Source organism: Falco peregrinus, chromosome 2 (assembly GCF_023634155.1).
Source record: "Falco peregrinus isolate bFalPer1 chromosome 2, bFalPer1.pri, whole genome shotgun sequence".
Taxonomy (NCBI): Eukaryota; Metazoa; Chordata; class Aves; order Falconiformes; family Falconidae; genus Falco; species Falco peregrinus.
Genome location: NC_073722.1, coordinates 51,797,458 through 51,822,921, shown reverse-complemented (window position 1 = coordinate 51,822,921; position 25,464 = coordinate 51,797,458). Strand labels below are relative to the sequence as shown.

Sequence of the window (25,464 nt, the reverse complement as noted above, 5' to 3'; positions counted from 1 at the left end):
CAGATGCGGCGTCCCTGAGGAAATCAGGCACCTCATAGATGCATATCTTCCATCTCATTGTTCCTGCTACTATAAAGAATAAAGTACATAATCTTGAAAAACAAATCCATGTCAATGCTAACTAACCATAGGAAAACAAATCCACATGAAATGGAGACCTAGAGAGCCTCTTTAGTATGAATGTTTTCTCAGGGCAATAGAAAGATGTAGACAAAAATCATTTGCCTTTATGTATGATATGGTTTTCAAAGGTTTTATAATGATTTAAGTGACTTGTCCATCATACCCAGATGGGGAAAACTTTAAAATTGCAGGCTTTCTTTGGGTATGAAGTGTAATGCATTCATTTCCTTATATTACAGGGACATCAAACCCGACAACATACTACTGGATGAGCATGGTAAGTGCATACCAACCGCTTTCTCTCCACTATCTCTTAATTCTTGAGATCTCAGTGACATGGTCATGATATGCTTTGTAGGTCAGCCTCAGATGTTTGATTCCTACCTAGATCTGGACTTTCTCTGCAAAATCTCTCTACCTGCCTTGTGGATTTTATAGTTTCCCCTATTCTTGGGGGAGAAAAAAAAAAAAAAAAAGCTGATCTGAGACTTGCAAGACCTGAAGAAGGCAGCATTTAATATGAATGAGGATCACCAGAGACACTTGATAAAAAGAAGTTAATATTTTATTAACAGGATTACTGTGAATCACCATAATCCCTTTTTAGGTGCCTAGCAGTAGAACAGTACCAACCACTTGTTTTCTCTTTTAGAACTTCTTAAGGGCTAAGACATTTCATGTAGCAAATTATTTCTCATGTAGGTATCTGAAATTCCTTCCTTAAGTTTAGATAAGAAATGTGGAAATTTGCCTTTTAAGTCCGCAAAATTTTTATGCCTCTACATCTAGTTCTGGCTTAAATAACATATAAAAGGCTAGACATAATCAGCTTTGAACTTTCCATACTAATTCCATGATTTCAAATAATTAAGGTGTGGTATATATAAAAAAAAGCACCTAATTTCTTTAAATTTAAATTTTACACATCTACTCTATCTATGAAGTATTTTGCTAAAACCTCATGCATATTTTTGGGGGGTTTTTTGCAACTATTCATATGAAAAGCATGAGAAAATACAAGTAAAGGCTTCATTAACCTTGTATCAGAACAGAAAAATGTACAGGAGGAAGAATAAATGGAAAAAGGAGGTGTATGTTTACTGCTGTGGGAAAGTCTTGTGCTTTGTTCACTCAGAAATTGGTTAAAGTAGTTAAACTTTGAGAAAATATCAACTTGAAATTATGTCAGTGTTACCATTATCTTTTGAAGTCTGTTGCAGAGCTGCTGAGTATACAAGTTAATGTTGATTAGAAGGGTAATATTGCGAACAGCTGGAGTTTTTCCCTGGGAATACAGAAGCTAACAAAGCTAAATAATGTTGGAGTTTTAAACCATCTAGAACTTCAGGAATTTAATGTTTCAGACCCATGAGTCTTAATGTTCCACAGACACTAATATCAACAAATAAGCATGAAATAGAAATCTCTTAAGTCCTGGTTGAATTAAAGATGTCAGACAACATGGAATGGCTATGAGTGTGTTAAGCCTCTGATTGACAACGTTTTAAGTATGCTTGCCCTTATCTCTCCTTGCCCCTCATCAAGGTCAATTACTGAACAAAATCAGCCTCTTGCAAGAGCTTTACTATAGGGATTTAAGTATTTCAGAGAAGAAGCTACCCCAGAGTAAGCAATATGCTACACAATGAAGGGTTTTTTTTGTGGTTATAAGCTGTTCAGCAACAAAATTATCTGCAGGCAGCTTGTAATTTGGGGATGGATAGCCCCTTTTCTGCAAAACAGCAGAATACTGCTCCCCCACAGTACACCTGCAGATAACTGGTGAGAAGTTTTTTCCAAGATGATAACATTCGTTTTATAGCTATTTGGTAGCACCATTGGTATTAACATTTATTGTTGTTCTGCAGAAATTGTGAGGCTCTACTTTGGTATCTAGGTTTTGCATCGTGCAGTGACCACACCATTATTACACTCTGTTACAGGAAATCTGTAAGGGTTTGGTTTTGCCTCAGGCAAAGTTTTCTGGACACTGTTTCATGAGACCCGGCAAGGTGCCTGCCTGGTTTACTGAGGAATAGCCCCCTGCTGGGTCAGACCCAAGACCTCAGCTGGTATTCTGTTGCAATTGGTGACAAGAGGAAATGCTCTTCATGGAGCATGCCGTTTGGTCCTTGGTCATCTTCTGTGATTGGCATTCTGTGCTTTCTATCACCCACAATTTTTATATTAGGATATTGGAGCATGTCTGTATATTCCCTTCAGAATTCTGATCTTTGTCAGGAAGTTTGTCTACTGCCTGTTAGAATCTGCTGATGATATTGGTTACTACAGCCTCCTGGAGCAACAAGATGTAGAAGTTTACCATCCTTCACGAAAGAAAAGTGTTTTCTTTTATGTGTTTTGAAACATTCTCCTTTCAAAACAAAATAATCTTCTACTAGAATTGCAGGAGTAATAGCTTACAATCACAATATTCATGATATTCAAAAACTCCTTCAGCACTCTCCTATCAGATGAAGAACCTCAGCCTTTTTAATTTACCTCATGAGGCGCTGCTCTGGTCCTTGGGCCCCTCTCTCTTGCCATAGATGGTTTTACAGATATGCAGGCTTTCTGTTTCAGAGCAGAAGAGCAACTGTATTGGATCAAAGACCCATCTAGTTGAGCTACCAACTTAGCTTGGTTGCTGCTTCTCTTCAAGAGTGAGTCTCCAAAAAGTGAACGATGGAGCAGGGTATAAAACAAGACAAGTTTTTGTGGTACGTCCCCCACGCACTCACCCAACCTCCACAACCTCCAGCCTTTTGTGACTGAGGCATTTTCTGAGCTGGATATGGTTTCCACACATTCAATAATTTGTAGTGGTCTTTTCCATGTTTTTTTCTGGTGTTTCCTTCAGTGTAGGGAACTTCTAGCATCTTTTACATCTTGTGGCAAAGCAGTCCTTAACTTAAACACAGATTATGTGAAGACTTGCTACCTGTTTGTTTTGAAGGTGCTACCTGCTAATGAACCTGAATACCTCCTACTTCTAGTTTTGGAACTGTTTCTTGGTTGTTCTCTATACTGAAATCACAGACTTATTAATTCACTCTTAGACTTAACAGGACTAATTATATTTTATTACATTTTGGGGTTTTTTTAGATTGGATTTTTGCATCTGTTAGGGATAATTTTACTTAATCATTTCTTTTACGAGAGCGCAAGGCAGACTTAAGCTGGCATTCATATGTGCCTTATTATATATAATTATATTGTTTTAAGGAAAACTTTGATGACCATAAACCTCTTATTTCCTTGATTACACGAGTATCTCGGCTCTCATTTGAAAACTAACAGCAAAATTGAAAGATGCAGCCAATGAGCAATCTTGGTCTTAGAACCAAAAATAAGCTGAAAAAGGCCACCCATAAATTCAATATTTTGAACCCTGATATTAACTTCTGAACAACAGAACTGGCAACATTATTACTGTTTAGTGATGTCTGGGAGTCATAAAATGTCCATTAAAGATGTACCTGGTGTGTCTGCACAGAGGCTTGTCCTTAGCATACCCAGACAATTTTCAAGGAACGTATCTCATTTAACCCTCCAATGCTGATTAACAAGATGAATGTTCACAGTGTAATTCATCCACCTGAAGCTGTCTAAAGTTTGAAAATATATTTGACACTTTCACATGCCTACACGGCCATTAAACAGCCTACCCTTTCGAGATGCACAGCCTTCCTGAAGCCATCTATGGCAATACAATAAGGTTTCTAACAATCTCCCTAAATGATAAATGGCAGACTGCCAAGTCATGCCAAGTTCACGTGGATATGGACTGATGTGCTTGTACACAGTGCAGGTGAATGCAGAGAGAGGCTTTCTACATTGCTCATAGGGTTTGACCTTCTGAGGGCAAACCAGGTCTGAATTTGCTCCAAAATGTTACTGTGTTGAGATTTCCCATCAGCTCTGATGCATGCAGAGCTGGTGGCATTAACTCCAGCCTGGCATTTCTTCTCTCTGCCCTCACATTCAACCCTTTGGTTTCAGACTATGAGAAATTCAATAAGGTTTGAAGTACATTTTCCTCTGCTAAATGTTAGTCAGCCAGTTTCAGCCACATTAGTGGACATGTTTTCATTGTCATTATAATTTGTTCAAAAATTAAATACTAGTCCATACAAAGATCATTTGCTGTTTACCTCAGATATCGGGATTTCAGGCCATGTGCAAAAGCAAGGCATAAAAGCCACACAGCACTTCTGTGGTGCATGCATAAAGCTTCTCAGTAATGCACTGTGCTGTAGGTATTAACTTACAAATTTTCCCTGTTAAAGCCTTAACTGGAAGCTGACTGGAGGTAGGCAATTTTTGAAACAATTTGCACTGAGATACTTTCTGCTTGCAATGTATATGTTGGCATACATGAAATCTGTGCAGTTTGGGGTGATTTAAAAAGCCACTCTGCAGAGAGCCAGAGGAATGCAGCCATTTGCCTTTTCTTCCCTTTTCTGCACCATCACCTTGTTATCATTTGGAGTCATGCAGCCATGGGGATTAAGCAACGAGCTCTTTCCTTGTGGCACTTGAATTTAGTTAGGTACTGCTGAATCTGTTGTGCACTGCTCTGCTTCACAGCTCTTAAAAGCTAAACTAAAGTGGCACTGACGTACTGCTTAGTTCAATATTGTACCAGGGTACAAACTTGGTTTTGACATTTAGGTGTTCACAGTAATATCCAGAAAGGGAAATCAAGTACAACGTGTGAAGCTTAGGTGGGAAAAAGTCCCCAAATCCCCAGGAACTGAAATTTTGGGAACAGTATGAAGTAGCTAGTATCCTCAGCGTGTTTACTGCAGCAATAGCAACCTTGCCTTTCCCACATGCAACAATAACAGCAAAAAGATGTCTTAGAGACTGATTAGAAAGACTCCTACAAACAATTGGCATCTGGCTGTCTCTTGAAATATTCACAGTAGGAATTAAAAACTTTAAAAACCCCCAAACAAACAAGTCACTAGGCTTTGAAGAGTTGAAACCATTCAGTGATGTGTGCAGGCAGACAGAGCTCTGCCTCAGCATCCCTCTAGCCCTCCTCCACTGCCAACAGGCACAGAGGCTTTGCTCCCTCCTCTGACTCAATCCCAGACACAGCCTCTCACCCTGTCCCCGGCTCCCACCAAGCGCTGTGTGCAGTCCCCGTGGCAGCACAGCCATCTGCCTGCCTACTCACACCTTGATTTCCCTCCATAGACAGCTAGCAGCCCTCCAAGCAAGAGGCAAAGGCTGCTTGCCGGCAGCCCATGGGCAATGGGGTGGCCCTATGATGGAGAAGAGCAAAGGTGGAGTCTTTCCAGCAGTACAGAGACGGCTCTGCTGTACCCTGCTACACGTACAGGGGTTGCCCATTGCTGCTGGATCATCATCAGGACACAGAAGAGCTATGCAGAACCTATATTCCCAATCCATTCCTTATCTTGCAGAAAGGCACTTTTAACAAAAACCATCAACCAGCATACACAACATTTCACATGTCCTATTTTGTTTTGTTAAACAAAAAGAAATCCAATAAAAGAGACAGAAAACAATGCACCGCAGGAGAGGCAATTTTCATTGTAAATCAGCTATTTGGATTAGTCTGAATAATACTATGCAATAGATGTTTTGCAACAGGTTATCATGCTGGCACATTAATAGGGAGTATCAGTTACAATGCTGTCACTTAAATGACAGAACTTTATATTTATCTGTCAAAAAAAGGTATTAGTCTGCCAAGATTCTTGCAGCTTTTCATTCTACAGTATACAAAGAATTGCTTAAAACTACTGCCATTAGGTGGCTATATGAAGTTCAGTTATCATTTTCAAGAAACCTTCTGCCATGGTGTTTTATTATTACAGAAATAAACTGCAAACACGTCATGCTCCAGCCACCAGGAAGGAGGAATACCACCTTGGAATCTGCTGGCAGGCTGGGCTGTGAACACTAATTCTTTTTATGGCAGCCTAACACCTTCCACCCCTTATAAAGTGATCACTTTCATCCACTCTCAGTTTTTGTCTGCCATGTGCATATATCTTGCTGGGCTGGGTGTCTTAGGAAAAAAAATAATCAATAAAATGTAAGCAGTTTTTTTTAATAAGAAAAGAGCAGAAAGCATGTAAACCATTTCATCAGAAACTTCTACTGTCTCTCCCATCTGGAGAAATAGCTTTAAGTTTAGCAGTGTGGTGTACCTCCTTCCTTTTTTCCCTTTAAAACCAGCTCAGATCTGGTAGAATTAGCAGCCTCTGAGAATTTCAGTTTGCACTTATGTTGTGATTGACCCCTGACTGGCAGTGAAGCCCCATGCAGCCACGTGCTCACTCCATCCCAGCAGGGTGGGGGAGAGAATCGGGAGGGTGAAAGTGAGAGAACTTGTGGGTTGAGATAAAGACAGTTTAATGGGACAGAAAATAATAATAATGCTGATAATAGTGATAATAATAATAATAAAAAAAGAGATACAAAACAAGTAATGAACAGTGCAGCTGCTCACCACTTGCTAACCAATGCCCAGCCAATTCCGGAGCAGCAGTCCCCAGCTGGGTTTCACACATGCACAGACACACCCCCCACCCCCACCCCCATCCCCGGTTTATATACTCAACATGACATCATATCGTATGGAATGCCCCTCTGGCCAGTTTGGGTCACCTGTCCTGGCTGTGTCCCCTCCCAGTTTCCTGTGCCCCTCTAGCCCTCTTGCTGGCAGGGCCTGAGAAGCTGAAAAGTCCTTGACTTAGTATAAACACTATTTAGCAACAACTGAAACCATCAATATGTTATTGACATTACTCTTATATTAACTCCAAGACACAGCACTGTACTAGCTATTAGGAAGAAAATTAACCCTCTTCCAGCTGAAGCCAGGACAGCATGTGCAGCTGTGGACTTGTTGGAGGTTGGCAGCTATGTTTCCTGTGGTCTGAACGAGATCTCGTTTAGACTGTTGGAGCAGCATAATCTTTGGTTGATACTGGTTTTCCTCCATGGCACCACGGTCATGTTCAGCATCAGTCATTTGTTACACTCTTTTCACCTTTGGCAGCAAACATGGTAACAACTCAATAACAGCATCATGCCCAGAGCTTGCTCTATTCTGTGGACTGAATAAGATTGAGGTCTTGATAAAATTAATAATAATCAAGTCACAGAAAATTGTCACTCAAGACTCTAGTTCACCACATGATGTGTTAACCCCGATCTGAGTGCAGTACTAAGCTAGGGAAGGTAGTACCTTTCTCTGTACTCTGTCTTCCACAATGACACTGCCAGATGTAATCATGAAGAGTGTAATATCTGCATTACTCCACAATATAAAACTAGACCTTAAGCAGAGATGTAAAACTTAACAGCAGATGTATCAAATTAAAAGTCTGCAGATTTTCAAGCTGGATTTATATTCTGTTTGCCTGTCTATGGCAAGCCAAGATTAACAACTACAACTTCACTGTGGTGGAGCAATTTAACCTATGCTTATCATAAACTACCCCAGGAAAAAAATTAATGACAGCAGGTTTGGGCCATCCAGCCTGATTAGTTCAGTTAAATCAGCTGTCTGGCTGTTCAGGCAGCAAGTCCTCAGGCTGACTTCTGTCACTTATCTTTCATCTTGCAAGTTGCTGTCAAATGAGTGATCATTTAGGAGCTGCTGCTGTTACATACAGAGTCTTCTGCGACCATGGACCTAATCTGATATCATATCATATCATATGATAAAAATACCCTTTTTCTTCTCAGCTCCCTTTTTGCCCTTAGGAGATTCAGGAAAATCCATGCTGATGGTAACCTGAAGTGGATGTGATAGCAGACAGGTGTCACGAGTATCTGAGATTGTGAGAGGTGGCTCTAGCTGGAGATAAGGAGAGTCAGATTTCACACATAGCTCCATGTGCGACTCCTGTATGTTACTGCTTTGAGAAGACAGCTGCTGTCCTTGATGTTCATGGCAGGGGAAGATTCAGGGGTAACCAGCAAAAAAGGTTCAGCACGGCTAGCAGATACTGGATGCAGCCATACTAGGGAAGAATTCCATCACTTTGCTGTCAATATGATTTTTCTAGTCATCAGTAACATTCAATGGTAAGCCTCCATGAATTGTACCAAATCCAATTTAATTTCTTTCCATTATCACTTAAATGTTAAATGATAGGTGGAATATTTTTGTGATGTGTTATTTTAACATCTGATTTTATTTTGTGTAATTGCAGGACATGTTCATATCACTGACTTTAACATAGCAACCATAGTGAAAGGCTCAGAAAAAGCTTCTTCTATGGCTGGCACAAAACCCTATATGGGTAAGTTTTTAAGACCATCTAAAAGTGTAAGACAAGTCATACATTAAGGCTGACTAATAGCATATTAAAAGATTTTAAGTTGTAAAAGTTTACAATAAATGTGAACACCTGGTTTTGACAGTATATATGCTAGCAATGGAAAATATTGGAGTTAGAGGAACTGGACAGGAACTTGATCTCTATGCTGCTTCTACTCGGGTTCAAGCAAATTCAGCAGAATTTCATCTGTGTTACTTTCTGCAAGCCCCACATCTGGAGACAAGAATATATGATTATATTTGCACCACTGTGGTTATGATTTAGCAGAGAACATGTAATGTCAGTTTAAAAGTATCTAAGCACATCTTTAATTGCTTTAGAGTTCTATGTAACTAACTACTTAAGTGCTTTCCAAATGGCTTTCAGGGGAATTTTATACATTTTAATTATGTGTTCTAAATGCATAGATGTGAGAGCAAAGTTCAGTTAGCTTGTCCTCGTGTATCTAAAAGTTAAGCATCTCGGCTAAGTTAATAATTCAGACTTGTCCTGGAGCTGAAGGACAGAAGGCATTTCCCGAAGGTCATTTGTCCCACCAAAGTTTCGGCAGCTTCCATGACTGAGAATAGGCCCGATTTCTCCTATTTTTGGCTTCCTAATCAACTGCTGCTTTAATTCTGTCTGTATATGGAATTGTCATTGTCTGCAGAGGTGACTAGCTTAAAACTAAACATACCTGGGCTCTGGAAACTGTACTAAGAGATACGTGTGTCTCTATGAGACTTTTTCTAGCAGACATGCTCAGAGCACTTCTAAGACCCGTACAGTGGTAAAATATTAGTAAATGATCATATTCTGAAAGTGTCATTTGGGGAACTGATGGTCTCTGTGTCACCACAATCCTGCGTATTAGCACAAGAGTAGAAGTGTGTGCCTAAGAAATAGAACTTAACATACACATTTTTCACAGCATAAAGAGCACTGTACAAACTTGCATGTGAAGCACGCAGGCATCTGTAAGGTGCATCCATACCAGCTGTGAGACTGTGTCAGAGCAGTCCCAGGCACTGGAGCAGAGTTGTATTTTCAGATATGATGTGATTTTCGTCATGAATCAACAGTTAGGAAAGGCTTGGTCTATTGCCCCTGAGCAGCTTGTGCGTAGCTCTCCTGTTTGGTAGCTAATAGGGCACAGTAACACGTGTGTGGCCACACTGTGCCACTTGGGCTCAGGACCAGTGCACTAACCTGACACTGATTAGCTCACTCTTATAAATGTTTTCAAAACAGATTAAGTAACATTTTAAGTAGTCTTGACTCCAGCATTTAAGTTATACAGATGAATGAGGTTTTAGAATAAAATTTTCTCAGCATTTTATGTTGGTTAGCTTTAGCTGAGTGTCCAGTTGAGTGTCTTTGCTTAGGTGAGATGGCCAACACTGCACAGGCATGGGATAGAGAGCATTAGGAGATGAAATCTGAGCTTCCCCTCAGGACCAGTATCTGAGTGTTTGATGTTGCACCACAGATTCCTTATTCATTGTGGTGAAAAAGGGGGAAGGGGTGCTGCAACCTCACTTACACCAACAGCTTTAGTTTAAAAAGAACTTGCTTGAGCTTTTCTGCCAATATGTGGTGAGTTTATTTATAAAAAAAAAAAAAAAACCAAACAAAAAAACCCAAAAACCACCAAAAACCACCCAGAAATAGCCAAACCACTAAACAACAAAAACGCAGGAAAAAAACCACATTTTTTTTGTCTAGAAGTAATTTTTACCTCCCCCAACATATACAAATAGTTGTACAACTGACATGTGAAACTAATTGCATTCACAGAACTGCCCTTACATACACAATGACTGAAATGTTAAAAAGATTCCAAGATTTTCACAATGGTAGTTTTACATTTCTGTGAAAAGCTTATTTCTCAGAGCTCACATGCTCTGCTTAAATAGTTGCCTAGAATTTTCTAGTAACCGTCATCATTAGATGTGCAAATTCTTATTACACAGATTATTCAAAAATACCTGCGAAGAGTAACCATTTTGCAGAAGTTCAAACAGGTTCAGAATAGATATTTTTCCATATTTAATTGTGGTGATGACAGCAGACTTAACAATAGTCTTTTCTGACATTTAATTTGGTAGTCAATTAAATGGCTCTTTTGATGACCTTACATGTTTAATTTTGTTGCACAGTTTTACATTAGAAAGCATAATTGTTACAAAAGCAGAAAAAAGCTGAGTACTTGCTTAGGGGTCAGTTAGCATTTCAGCATCTGTCTGTTATGGTCTGAATGTGTGTAATGAAGAGATCACCTGGCGGCTAATTATCAGAAGCAGAATAGGTATAACACCTGTACAAAAGTGTGTGTGAGTATTCTTCAGATACTCCACTGAGAGTTAACAGGAAACAGTGTCCTTTGGAGCATCTTTCAGACCATCTGCACACGTCAGTGGACCTTCTTAGTTCATTGGTGGTCTCTGCCTGGCTCTTCCCAGAAGAAAAAAACCCAGCTTTTACAACAGAAAGCACAAAAATCTGCAAGTACTAAGTGCTATGATTTGGTATTTAAAGTGCAAAATTATGAAAAATGGCCCCATCCTCCTGAAATTCCTACCATCTAAACCCATGAGGAGTAACTTGTTCTTTGTGTAGCTGACATTTGCTGAGAAATAGCACAAGGAGGGAAATCTTCAGATTCATCTTAGAGAATATCTCTTCATTTTTAATCTATTCAGTGCTGAAGTGCAGTCCACCCTGCTTAACCTCCACTTATGTCCCTTTACACAGTATTCCCCATTGGCTAGAAAATGCCAGAACGCTTGCATTTAGTAGGAAAATACTGATCTCCAGGATAGATTATCTCCTTTTACAGCCTTATTGTTTTGTAATCACTTGTCAGCTTAACATCACAGGAGGGTTCCTGTAAGAGCCCAAGCTGACCCAAGCAAGGAGGTCAGCTATAGACTTGGAGAAGGGGAAGATGGGACATGGAGCCAAGATTTTACCTTTGCACAGTAATAAATTGTTGTCTTTGTTCATTTCAGCTCATGGAGCTGTTCTGCCCCTGGGACCCTCTCACCTCCCTGCCCTTCCCACGCCCCCCACCCCACCTCTCATCAGGTCTCCCCCATATCTAAGAATCTCACAACAGGAAGAAATGGTACAAGATAAATGTTCTCTTTCCCATTATGAAGAGGCTGTGGCACCATCCACCAGCTTACTTTCTCTCCAGTGTACCTCCCTCACCTCTTGGAAATGCAAAAATCCTGCAAAAGCCGTGTGCCGTCTTCAATACTCAGAAAGGGTCAGAAGAGTCATCCTTGCATTTATTTGGAGCTGTAAGAAGGCAGGAAAGCTTTTAGAGCTGTAAAATATTCTCTGTTTCAGGTGAAAAGTGATGGGTAAGGATTCTCTGTGGCACAGCTCAAGTATCAAAGCTTCAGCAAACCTCAAATATTAAGAGTTTGACAGATATGGCTATATGCAGAAATGCTGCATTTTCCTCTGAGTGCACTGATTTTGCTTCCTTTTCGCTTTTAGTTTACACATTTAATTTTGTGAAGAATCATAACTTTAGTGAAATGCTACAAAGACTTTTCAGTTGCAGTGCTCAAATTCAGAAAGTTTTGGGTTTGGTCTTGGTAGTTATTAAAGTCTGTATGATTTCTGGCTTTAAGGCTTCCACATGGCTTTGTCTAAGCTGTTTAGACAACGAGAGAAATAGAAAAAAAGAATTGGGGAGATTGGTGTTATGGTTGGCAGTAAGCTTTCGTTACCAGGAGTTCAAACCATGCTTCAACCTTGGTGTAACAAAATCATCTTCAAACAAGGTACTTGCTGAGCACCAGAACCAAGGAAACTTAGTAGTTCCTGTAAGACATGCCTTATGCTGTGTTGGTCTTCATGATGTTGAAGGTATGAGATGTGATGAAAGCTTTTTCCCCTTCTTGGAGACTTATAAAGGTGTACTCCCATGAGGATCCTGTTATGTTTAATCAAATATGAAAGCAGTCACCAGCCTTTTCCTTAGGAGAAATGCTTACAGGATTTCTCACTTCTTTCTGTGGCCAATTTAAGGAACTAAACAGAAAAATGTTCTCTCTCAAGCATCCATCCATATTTAAAATTTGAATAAAATAGGATGAGAAATTGCTAGGAGGAAATTTTCTCACATGCAGCATGACTGCATAAAACTGATATCCAAGAAAAAACAGTGTTGTGAATTGATACCTTGTTGTAAAAATGCACCAGATGTTCTGATTAAGATACCCATCTTGTAATGCTGAGCATGGTGTGAGTTGGCTCCTGCAGCCTTTGCTTAATCCCACTTCGCATTAGCCTTTTTGCCCCTGTGTCTTTCTCAGCCTGAAATTTTCCCTGCCTATTTCCCTGCAATGTATCTGAACCTGAATGTTTCTCCAGAAACCCTGGTAATTTCTCTGTGTTCCCCTTTACCAGCTGATTCATTCAGGCAAGGGAAATACCTGCCATACATAGGCAACAAAAGCGTGGGCAATGGGGAATCTGAAAGGAACAGGGCCAACAGCCTGGTGAAACAAGCTACTTCCAGCTGCTTCTGCAGTTTTACTTCTCAAAGCCTTTGACCCGAAATGCTGAAGTGAATCCAGCTTTTTAGTTCGGGGCGGGGTGGAGGTGGGGTGTCTTCAGAGTTTGTCTCTTACTGTTCAGATGGCTGCAGCTGTGAAATGCAATGTCTGCCTTAAGTGGGCTTAGGAAACTTGTGTGTTGCCCCTACCTGATATTATCATTACAAATTCACTACTCAAACCTTCTGCAAGACCTGTGAACAAGGGTGTTGTCAAAGGTTTTGTTGTAGGAATAGCCCTTTGAAAAGTCCTGTTTTCAGACTGTCATCCTACGCTGGCAAGCAATGCAAAACGTCCTTTGAGACCTGACCGACTTTTGGCAGGCATGGCTGCTGCCAACAAACGAACACAAGCGCTGGAGGGGGAGGCCCCTGCCCCTGCACTGGGATGTAGACCAGGAAAGCTGGTGCCGGGCAGGACACGGTCCCTGGCCACAGCCTGTGCCTGAAATAATCAGCCATGGCTCTTTCTTCCTGCAGAAGGCTATTCATTAAGCTGCTTGTGTTTAAAGAAAGTGTGCCTTTCCCTGGCTGGAAGCACCCGTGTTTGCCATTTTTAACACGGTTCCATCTTTGGGTGCCAAAAAAAAAACCACCCCAAAAAACAAACAAACAAACAAATTTATATTGGTCCCTCATGCAGGCTGCAAGAAATGTGCTTGTGTCTCAGAGGACATGTTCTGTGCTGGGCACCCACCCACAGTAGCAGCCCTTTCCTCTGCAACAGATCGGTCAGCCTCAAAACAAAACGTGAAATACTAAAATGTATCTTGGAAAACATTACAGATTTCACCTTTTGTTTATGCCTCACTCTGGCATGATTTAGATGTATTTGAGTTCTATAGCACATACTTTTTACTCACTGAAATGTTTCCTTTTTTGAATGATCAATTTCCCTACAATTTTTGTGAGTGTCGCAAAAACTTCCCATTCACAGGTGTTAAATTTTGGGGGTTTGGTGCTTGGTTTTTTTTTTTTTCTTGTTTGTTTCTGGTGGTAGGAGGGTTAGGGGGGTTAGGTAGAACCTTAGGGGTTTTCTTCAACAGAGGCTGGAATTCATCAAAATAATGCACTGTGACTTAAATCAAACTAATAAAATATGTTTCATGACATAAATACACCTGAAAAAAATCCAAAGCCAATAAAATCAGTAGTAAATGACATGAACAGTTTCAGCTACACCTCTCCTATCCTACAGGCTTCTCTCAGGTGTTCACAGCTGTTTTCACAGGTTGCTGTCACAGTGAAGAATAGCTGTATGCCTAAGATTACCAGAGGAGTGTGAGTTTACAGAGATCGACTGAACTTCTAAAATGTATGAGTCATCCATATTTATTAATTAATACTGTGTGGGAATACTATTGGACTCAGTGGAAAGCTAGTGGATATCCCATTATCAACTTTACAGGTATAGGAAAAATACTTTGTAGGGCTGTATTTGTTCCTGAAAATAGGTACAGTACAACAGGGACAAATCTGGAGCTGGATTTTCATAGGTGTTCAATGTTGATCTTCCTTGCACTCATGCTGAACAGTGCTCTGAAATTTAATAATGTTTTGCAGCTCATTGCTTTTTGAGTGCAGCTAAGGCAGTGTTTAGGTTTTTTAAAATCCCACCCTTTTCCTACTGAGGGTTTGACTGCCTGTCTACAGAGTTTCTCCGGTGATGTTGCTACCTGTCCTTTTGGTCCCGGGGAAATATCACAATGCCGGCATGAGCAGGGAGGCTTCTGTTTGTTCTGATAAGCAAGAACCAAGAGTGGACATGTGAAGCTTTGAGGTGCTGAAATAAATACTTGCTGTACTGAGAGTTTTTTTCAGCTTGCCCTGGGAGCACTATGGCTGAGGGGATTAAGAAATGAGCTGCAAGTGGGTATTCAGGTTTTGGCTCTGCTCTGACGCTAATGCGTTGGCACACAAGCAGCTGAAAAACTTCGGGAGATCAGGAAAGAAGTTACTGTCTCTAGCTGCTTTTCACTTCTCTGTGTTCTCTGTCCTGCTATCATCCTTTGAGATCTGCCAGAAAAACTGCTAATAAAATATTTTCTTTGACTATTTTAGTGAAAAAAAACCCCAAAACCAAACAAAAAACCACACTGAGTTCAACTGATACTTTTGGTTTGGGTGTGGGTGATTTGTCGGGATTTTTTTGTTTGGTTGGGGTTTTTTAACTAGTCTGAGAGAGCCTGATCTGATGCGGAGCTGTGCAGGCACATCTGAGGGGGAAGAGACCTCTGGCAGAGGTGGAAGGGGGTACAATAAGCAGGGACTACCAGCAGCCTAGTGGGGCATTTCTGCCCCCTGGATCGCTCCTGTTCTTTGGTCAAGCCACGCAACTCCCCAGGTCTTTGGCCTGCACAAACTGATGCAAAAACGTTTGCTAACCTGTGAGGAGTATGTGAGGCAGGCATATGCAATAGTCTTTCTGATGTGTCAGGTACACAGACTGTTGTGCAAATCCCCGGTTATTCGGACCGATTAATTTCAGTAGTGGAACAGAATGGCTGCTGGCCATACACTGGGCTAACCTTCCATATAGCAAATGTATATTTTTGGATGCAATGCCTTCAACAAGTTGCTAGAAAAACTGACAATGCAGCCACTGTGAACTTTTGGATGGAGTAAGGAAGGTACTTCTGTATAATTTCATATTCAACAGCAGGAGACCATGACATGTTCACTGCTGCTGGGCTTTCTTTCAATGGGGCTAGTAACTTGAGGCTGTTTCTCTGAGGTTGATCCAGATGTTCAACTACTAAGGGCTTCTCTGTGCAAATGCAAAGGCAAGAAGTGGGTTCTGTTCAGTGGCTGAGCAATGCAGAGGGTTTTTAGAGGCCAGCACTCTGAGTAAGGACAGGAGAGGTTTTATAGCCATATGGCAAGCTAATAAGGCATTCTAAATGCAATGTCTGTATTCAGGTAATGGTATCTAAAATATTTACTTTGAATAATTGCATTCAATATGAGTAACGTATACATGTATAAAGTCATAGTTGCAGAACACAGTAAAAATCCTCTCTGAAGGATTGCAGTGTTATCTACTGCCATTGTGTATATGTATGTATATATATATATACACACACATACACCTATTGAGGTGTATTATGTGAATAATGGCCCAAAATCAGGTACCTTGCTGTAACGAGCCTAGACCTCATGCTAGAAAATTGCTGGCCCACCGTGGCAGGGCTTTAAGCAGCACTTTGCTTTATACAATAGAAGTTAACAATTGGCTAGTCTAAAGTTCTGAGTCAGAAAGCTGCTATAATCTAGACCCTTTTAGCACACGAGAAAGTAAACACTAGGAGGTAAATTTATAGTTTACAAAATCCATGCTTATATTCAGGGTGAGGGAAGTTGTTTTCTTCCATTTTGCTCTTAAAACAGCTTCTACTCTAAATAGAAGATCACTTGTCATCGCTGTAGTTTGATTTCTGATTTCTATTTAAACCATGACCTAGAAGAATTACTGACCTCTGAATTTACTTTCCACAGGAAAGTAAAAATTAATATTTTCTTATCACAATGCTGAGAAAGCAATTAATATTTCACTGAACCATCTCAGTCCAAGGTTCTTGGGATTTTATTTCAAAAATCAAGATAAATTCTTATTCAGCTTAGCCTGTTGTCCATTAAGCCTGATGGAGCAAGGTGAAACTATGAATGTGTTACATAAGTCATTCACACATTTAAAAATTATAAGGATCTAAGTTTTAAACAGCTTATCCTGTGCTAGTCAATCAAAATATTGTTTACTCTGTGTGCGTTGTAAATATCCATTTATATATATATACACACACACACTTTATTTATTTATTTTGATTTTTTTAAGATCAGGGACTAATATGAGGAAGGAGAATGCTACCTGGCAGTATGGTAACATATTGAACCTCAGTTAATGGCACTGGAATGTATTTTCTTATCTATGAAATATCAGGCATTAGAATAAATCCTGTGCCAGTGAAGTATGTTTTGCTAAAACAACTATGGCAGGGTGTATTTCTTTGCAACCCCTGCTGTACACCACAAATCCCTAATACTCCTTACTGATGTGTAGGGTCTTTGCTGAGATGCAAATAGACTGCAGAGGGCTCTAGCTAGCCAACTGGATGAATAATGTCAGGGTTTGCATTCTTGAGAAATGTTTTGGACATGCCTACCTGAACTTGATTTTTCCAAAAAATTGAGGACAAACCAGTATGGCTTTATTTTTTATTTTGTTTTCAGTTTGTCATATTAATAACATTTGAATAATTGCATTAAATATGAGTAACGTATACATGTATAAAGTCATAGTTGCAGAACACAGTAAAAATAATCCTCTCTGAAGGATTGCAGTGTTATCTACTGCTATTGTGTATATGTATGTATATATATATATATACACACATACACCTATTGAGGTGTATTATGTGAATAATGGCCCAAAATCAGGTACCTTGGCACAGGGTGTTTTGTAGGAATTAATGACCAGCTCTCATTGGCAACATTTAACTACGCATGGACAGTCAGCTTCTAACAGCTACTCAGTCTTGTGAGACTCACTTGCAAGTCATTGCTTAAATATACTGATCATTTAGTACATAGTAAAGGCCACTTGAAGAAGGGTCTAATGCATTCATCTCACTTCACTTTCCCTCTCATCAACCCGGCAAAGTTTCAAAGCAGCCTATTGAAGTCCACAATGCTTCAAAGTAAAACAGCTCTGTAAACTTCTTAATCAACACTTGGCAGTCTCCTGTGTAGTGGTAGGCAAGTAGATCGGGTACTTTTTGATTAGCTTCTCACTGAGGAAGTGAGACTTAAATCAGTTCATCAGAAAAGAAACGTCACCTCGTGCTATTTAGAATTTGTATCAGAGCCACTCCAAGCTCTTCATTTTATGATTTGGTCTGATGAATTATCTTTCTGATTAAATGGTATGCTCCATCAAAAATAATAACAGCTATTCTTTGTGCCAACCGTTCCAAGTGATAGAACTCAAATTGACTATTTATCATGGTAAGTATTTCCAGACTCACCATTGGGCACTGAATTAAAATGGCCTGAATTTCAGAGACCTGGAGCACTTTCATTTAATTCCATAGTTAAACTGTTACCTATGAACACGTGGCAGATTTTTAGAAACCCTACCTAAAAGCATTTTATCCGATGAACAAAATGCTCTTTTACAGTAGGAAAACATAGTGAAAATTGGGTTCAGTGTTGTTTGCACTTACATTGATGTTCTCTTATTTCAAGCTCATTCATCATATCATTAGATACTGGTAGTCTTCCACAAATGGGGTACATAATTACCAATCAATTAAATAAAACTTCAGTTTTTTATTTTATTTTTTATAGATCTTTAGGGAAATATGCATACAATAGGAGATGTATGCATATAATGAAGATATAATGCAAATAATAAAGAGGAGATGCATCTTCTACATAACTTACATTGTAGATCATCTGACTGCTATGATAATTGCAATGAGTAGTTATATATATGAATTGATTTGTCAGAAATAACTCTCACACAAAATTATTTGGAGTCTCAAGTATGGTTAAACCCACAGAACAGGAGTATAGATATCCCAGTAAACCCCTGTTTCTGAGATGGATACAGACCCACCAGATGTACTTTTATGTTCACTTTTTTATTAGCCATCTCCAGTACAGTTTTGTTTTAAAGAGGAAAAAACCCATTTTTTTACTTCCTACAGTCTACAATGATATGGTGTTACTAGAAAGATACAGTGCAAAAGTATCAAAAGAGAGCTCTGAAAAGGATTTATTTTATTAGTTGGAAAAAAACCCACATTAATTGGAAATACATATTAGGGACAAACAAGGAATAAAGAGAAGCACACTTAATGCAGCACAAAGGTGGGTTCATTTTATGTCATTTTTTCATGAAAGCAAAGCAGATAAACAGTGAAAGCATGAAAGTATGTTATTAAGAGGAAAAATACAGATGTAGAAAAGAAAAAAATTATCAGATGATTTTTAGCTTGGTGAGCTGCTAAAGTTAAATATGTGTATTTACTCATTATCATACAAGATGCAGATATGTTCCTGATTTTTATTGCTTGCCCTGCTAAAATGAGCAGAGATGTTCCAGCTTGGAATGGCATTAGCTGTGAAATTCTCTGTTTTCGTAGTTACCAAAGTCTTGCATGAAATGTGTCAGATTGAACTTCTGCTACACATAAAGAGTAATCCCCCAAACCAAAAGACTGCATTGCTGCTGAGATCCAGACTTTCAAAAGTCCCTGGTACTTTGCACGAAGGGTGCCTGAGCAGGGGTGAAGAGCCCATGCAGTTCATGATGACTGCCAAGAGGAAGAAGCTGTAAACGTCCCATTGAGACTTCTGGCCCTAGACCCCTTCATCAGCCCACTCAGATGTGCTGTGAGAAGGTGATTGCTTCAGCTTCATTAGCACTGTAGGATTGTAGGGTGATTCACGTCAGCAGGGGCCTCAGGAGTCTCTAGTCCAACCTCCTGCTCAAAGCAGCATGAGCAGGGAGCCTGCACCAGGTCACTGCTGTTGAAGGGACTCTTTTGGGCAGCTCTGGTAAAGCAGTTCTCCATCATGTCAAAGATGTTTCTTCATGGGGAGTTGTGAGGATGTGAGAGACCTACCAACTGCATCACTTCTCCACTTGTCTTTGAATTCACCCTTGCTGCTAGACTTGCTATTACTTGATTTCATTATTTAAAGACTGCTTCCACCATGCAAACTTGTACTGCCTTCCCTGTAACTGTATGTGATAGTAACTACAGGTCTCAGACAAAAGAATCTCCAGGATCAGACCAGTATTAAACCTGCGTATTTTCTTGAAAAGCCTTTGTTGAGTAGAAATTGCTTGAGGAAAAAGATCTGAAACTCTCATTCTTACACGCACTCTCTCACTTCTGTTCACATGAATGAACATCTGCAAGCAGAATCCTTGCATTTAGGTAGATGCATGGGGGTAAAAAGATGTAAGTATTCTTCTCATGCTAAATCTGTTATGATAAGAGAAGTTGCATGCAGAAAGGGTGCATACAGCAGAGTTGTTGCCCTTGATCCAAGCTGGCAAGCTCAAATCTTGCCATCTTTTGGAAGAACCTATCCACAGCAGAGTGCAGGATGGCTGTTCAAGTTGAACCTGAGATCAAATTCAAATTTTAAAACATTACGGACAGTCTATTTCCATAGCAATCCTAAAGAAAACCAATGTAGAATTTTAACTTTCAGATTTTTTATTCACTTTTATCCTAGCCAGTTTGCTAGGATTAGTTTTCCTTACATGGTTATTCCTTACAGCAAAACTTAATTCAATGTTCTGTATTTCACAGCACTAGCTCCTCAGAGCTTGGCTAAACACATCACCTGGAGGATTGGCTGTTTTTCTGTAAAATTGTGCTATGGTTCTGAATGAACAAGCAGACTCCAGAAGTCCGCCGTACAGCCTGGCGGACTTTGTTAGCATCTAATATTCAAAGTTCAAAAAGGCTTTTAGACAATGACATTAAGCACAAGCTTAGTGTGAGACTGGTATTTAATAGCCTTGCCAAACTGGGGAAAGGTCTTTTGGCCTCTGTAGGGTTGAGATTTCACCCTGAGAAAAAACCTGTACATAGGACACTGTAAATCATACTGCACCTTCTGTCAGCCCCTTCCCATCTTGAGAGGCGGGCGCTTACTATCACTTCGCTGGAGCTGAACGAATGCAGAGAGGCAGTCCAGCTGGAATGCAAATAATATGGCTAAAGCAGGGGAAAAGGGGCTAGCTGCTTTACAAACTGGGAGCCTAACCGCCCATATGCTGATCTAAGGGTGCCATCAGCTTAAGGTGAGCTAATGGAGCTTCAAAACAGCAGGACCAGTGGGCAAAAGACAGCATTTCCTGCTTATCTGCTTAATGTGGGATAAGTTGACCTTGAAGCTTTTAGAACAAAGAGATAAAATAAAAGTGGATAACTCAGTCGCTGAATTAGCAAAACGGCTGCACCATTCTGGCAATGTTGTAGGTTACATCAGTAAAGTACTCTCATCTCTACCTCACAGAAATCAGATAGTGATCCATCACATTATTACAAAGGTAAAGCTATAAAAGAAAGAGTGAAACCAATATTATACCTATATAGTTCAGTAAAAAGGCCACAGAGGCTATTTTCTGTAATGAGGTATTATACATCATCTAGGCACAGTGGGCAAAACCCATAACTAATGTGGCTAAATAGAGCAAACCTTCACTACAAGGTGCCTGTGGTGATATTCCAAATATAACTTTCATGCCTGATATGCAATTTAGGTGCATTGATCCACTAAAGCAACACAAAAAATCCTACCTATACCCTCTTAGCATCTCTCTATGTGATAGATGGCACACAAGTTGTGCCTGCACAGATCCCCAGCAGCATGTGAACAAGATCCGAAGTACAATCTAAAGATATAGCATGAAAAGTGAAGCTATATTATCTGTGGGTGAGACAGAGCTAACTCAGTGTGCTGACTTTTATGGCATTGCTGATTCATGCCATACTGGATCAGAGCACAAGCCTACCTGTGCTGGAGATCCACCAGTCAGCTATTCTCCAAACGCATATATTCTGACAAAAATGTTTATTTAGGTGCCTGCAGTTGTACTGCCAAACATATTTAGAGGTAGTCCTCCTGGGAAAAGAGTATAGGACCACTTTCATTCATTCATTGCTTTTTATTCTTCAGGTTAGAGTTTCACTGTATGCAATTCCTGCATGCTGAAATCCTCTAATGGGTTTCTCTTCAGAAAGACAAGACTTTCTGAAGTCAGGTCTGGAGCTGTAAGTTGTTGCCATCCATAATGAAAGGACTCCAAAAACACCTCTGAAAGGAATGTCTTTCTTTTAATTAAAGGTGTTTCTCTTAAGGTCATATATAGTCAAATCCTAAACTGCCAGTCAGAAGTAAGTGTGACTAGATTACATTATTCATTGCAGTATGCCCATTACAAAGTGGTGTGATGGTAGTCAGGCGGTAATGTGGTACATTAGGCTCAGTATTGTGGCCAGAAGAGGCTCACATGGTGATTGCAATCTAGCACGATGTTATGGTTGGCGATACTGTTGTTTAGAAAATCCCCAGGGAAAGTGTTGTTTTCACAAAGTGTACTGAGATTCTGCTGTGAAATAATTAGAAAAGCATGACTGACTTTTTCATTTCGTATCCTCTCTTATTTATGTATGGTTTTCTGAAGAAACTACAGTGTTATTATTTTGAATGTTTTTCTTGCTGAAATTAGCAAACTGAATCCTTGTTTTGAAAAGATATTTCCACACACACACACACACACCACCCCCCCGCGGAAAACTATCTTTATGGAATTCATTACTTTATTGACTGTGTTTATTTCCAGTCATGACAGAGTTTCTCATAGCATACAATCAGTGTTGGGATTTGTATTTAATTGTAATTTTCCTGTTAAATACCTTTAAAACCTGTCTGGTTAATTCTATCCAAATGTAGAATAAGGATGAGATTTACCATGTTCAACACCTCCAGCAGTCACAAAGAATCACCTTGCCTGCAGATATTTGTCCCATTAAAGTGTTTGCACTACCCTGGATGTTCCAAGTCACACTTCAGTTCAGGAATTCCCCTCTTATTACTTATTTTTATTTACATAAAACTTAAATGGACCAGGTAAGAATTGACATATAAAATTATTGACTTCTGAAAAACCCTGACCAGTGAAGGTCAGTTGATGCCAGCAAGCCGAGGCACTGAAACTGCATCCTGAAAATGTTGCATTTATAAATGTATTTAGTGTACCTATGTACAAATGAAAATAAAATTTAATTCCTTTGCATCCTTATTAATTTTTCAGCTGTCAACATTAATGATCCATAGTCTAATCTTAACACAATGCTTTTTGTTTGATTTGGTTCATTGTTTTAGCTCCAGAAGTGTTCCAGGCCTTTATGGATGGAGGTCCAGGATATTCGTACCCAGTAGACTGGTGGTCACTAGGAATTACCGCATATGAATTACTGAGGGGCTGGGTAAGAATGATGGGGTTTATTGTTATTTGACACATCCACTGACATAAGTCCCAAAGCTTTCAGTGACCCTGAAGGCACCCTTCATGATAAAATTTGAAGCTCAGGTCAGGAATACTGTCCTGGGTCTTTCCCAGCTGGAAACGTTCTTGGGAAAGTTTCACCTCACTCTTTATTATGAAAGTTTGCCCAAGTTTGGCTAAGGAATGGCTTCTCCACAGTGCTGAACTGGAAACAATGGCATTTTTTAACAAATAGAACTTGAGTTTCTTCAGGTTTTATTATATCTTTGATTCTCTTGGCTAATACCTTAAAAGAGCTAAAGTAATATCCTAAGATGTTTGGCCCAGCTACAGAAAATGCTTCTCTGCCAGCGCACTTGTTACTTGTCTTATCAATTATGTGAATAAGCTTAATAAATAATCTTCCTGAGCATGGTCAAATATCACAGAAGATAAACCAAAATGGAAAAGAATTTTCTATTAAAGGACAGAAGTTGGTTGCTTAAATATTTACTATTCCCTATGGAAAACAGTAATTTAAATACTGTTTCAAGGTAATGATGTAACTAAAGTAGCTGGTTTATTTTTAGATTTTTAATTCCTATTTTGGAAAGAGGATTTTACTGCATTGTATTATGCTGGTTTTAAGGAAGGAGTATTTATTATCATATGACACTAACACAGTACCACTACCCTGTCCTGCTAGGCACTTTTTAATGAGAGACAATCCATCCCACAAAGATTTCACATTTTCATGTAGGATGACAAAAAAAAGGAAGCTAGAAATAAAGAATAATTATTATTTCCATTTTTTAGTGGAAAACTACATTTCAGAGTGTCAGCACATTGTTATTTCAATCCAGAAGCCATATTTTTCAAAAGCCTGAAACTTGGCCAATCTATTCTGTATTTCCATGGAAATGGCAAAAGCCATGCTCCTGACACAAAAATCTCTCCCTTGCCAAATCTCAGTCCCAGCTCTCATAGCACAGGAGTATTAAAAACCTTTAAAAAACAAACAAACAAAAAAATCTTTGCAATTTTTCTCTACCATCATTCTCAAAAATTACTAAGTTTTTAAGCTGACATTCTTCCCAGGATGGAAAATTTTAACCTGAACAATTAAGGTCTGGCAGTGTTAAGCATAATATATTCTCAACCCTAGTCACATATGGTAGTAGTAGCTGCACATATAATAAATTAAAAGAACATCCTGCTGGTTTTCTATCAACCTTTTCACCAATTAATGTCTCTAAGAAAGCAGCAGAATGAATAGATGTGTAAGGAACGCTGAGCTCCCAAGACTAATCACAAAAGATCACTCTAATGTGACAGTCACTTTAGTATATGAAAAATTATATGGAATGGTATCCATTTGTCAAGATCCATACAGTCTTTTCTGAGTAAGTCTATCTGGCTACAGACAAAACAAAATCGAGACAGAATCAATTTTTTTATTTTTTATTTAAATAAAAACGTTGCCATCTGTCCATGCTCCAGTCGACCAAGCCAGCTGCTTGTTTTCTCCTGAAGAGCAGCTCTTGCCCCCTGAGCAAGCCAGAGGGTGGCTTGGAAGCCAATGCCTTTGTACGGACTAGGAAAAGATGTATTATTTCTTGAATTGTATTTCTAAATTTTTTTGAGTCAAGAGAAGGCCTAAACTGACAGAAGTGATACAAGAACAAGAGCAGTAGTAGCAGATTGAGGAAACGTGTTTAGCCCAAGCCATGTTGCTGTCTGCAACAACTCCGAGCTCCAAAGCTTCATTTGCTGCAGCAGACCTTTGCAGATGGCTGCAAAGAAGCAGCTTGCGTGTTCAAGGCTGCAAGCTAAACCTGCAAGCAGGCAGCCCCCTCTTTCTCCACACTCTCACAGCACTTTTTTCAGCGGTGAGAAGAGATCCCCATTGCTACAGAGCAGATGGGTAGGTGCTCTGTGCAGCCCACCTGCTCCTGCTGCAGTGCTCCTGGGGAAAGAGGAGGGTGTTGCACTGGGCAGTGCCACCTGGAAATAGGGCTTTCTGCAGCTGGAGCACGGTGCATGCTAGTGCATGGGGAAGGCAGCAGGGAAAGAAGGAAGGAGCATTAGAAATGAGAAACGTCAGAAATTTTGATCATTTTCAACTTTTAAGCTATGGACAGTGTATAACACTGCCTGCCTGAAAGTTAAGTAAAAATGAGTTGCTTTTTATTGAGCTGAATTTTTGTTTTTATTTGCCTCTGTTGCTATGAGATGGAAGAGTCCTCAGAGGAGGCCCAGGGTGCTAAAGGCATTGCAGCCATCTTCATGCCTTGCTCTCTACTGCCAGGAGGCCAAGACAACATGCTGCTGGAAACAGGGCCGTAGCTACAGGTTGCATCCAGTACAGAGCTGCATGGACCACTTTTTGGTTACCCACTGTAGTGCTAGCATTTCTTAGTACGTTGCAAGCAGATTTCTCTCCT

General features: G+C 39.8%; 1 protein-coding gene across 1 annotated transcript in view; it reads left to right on the top strand.

Moving 5' to 3' along the window:
• Positions 1-25,464, top strand: part of STK32B (serine/threonine kinase 32B) — a 179,179-nt gene that overhangs the window by 120,869 nt on the left and 32,846 nt on the right. Inside the window, exons 5-7 of the mRNA XM_055798000.1 lie at positions 363-400; positions 8,328-8,417; positions 22,918-23,021. Of these exons, the coding sequence (XP_055653975.1) occupies positions 363-400; positions 8,328-8,417; positions 22,918-23,021 (232 nt within the window). The remainder of the gene's footprint in view (positions 1-362; positions 401-8,327; positions 8,418-22,917; positions 23,022-25,464) is intronic.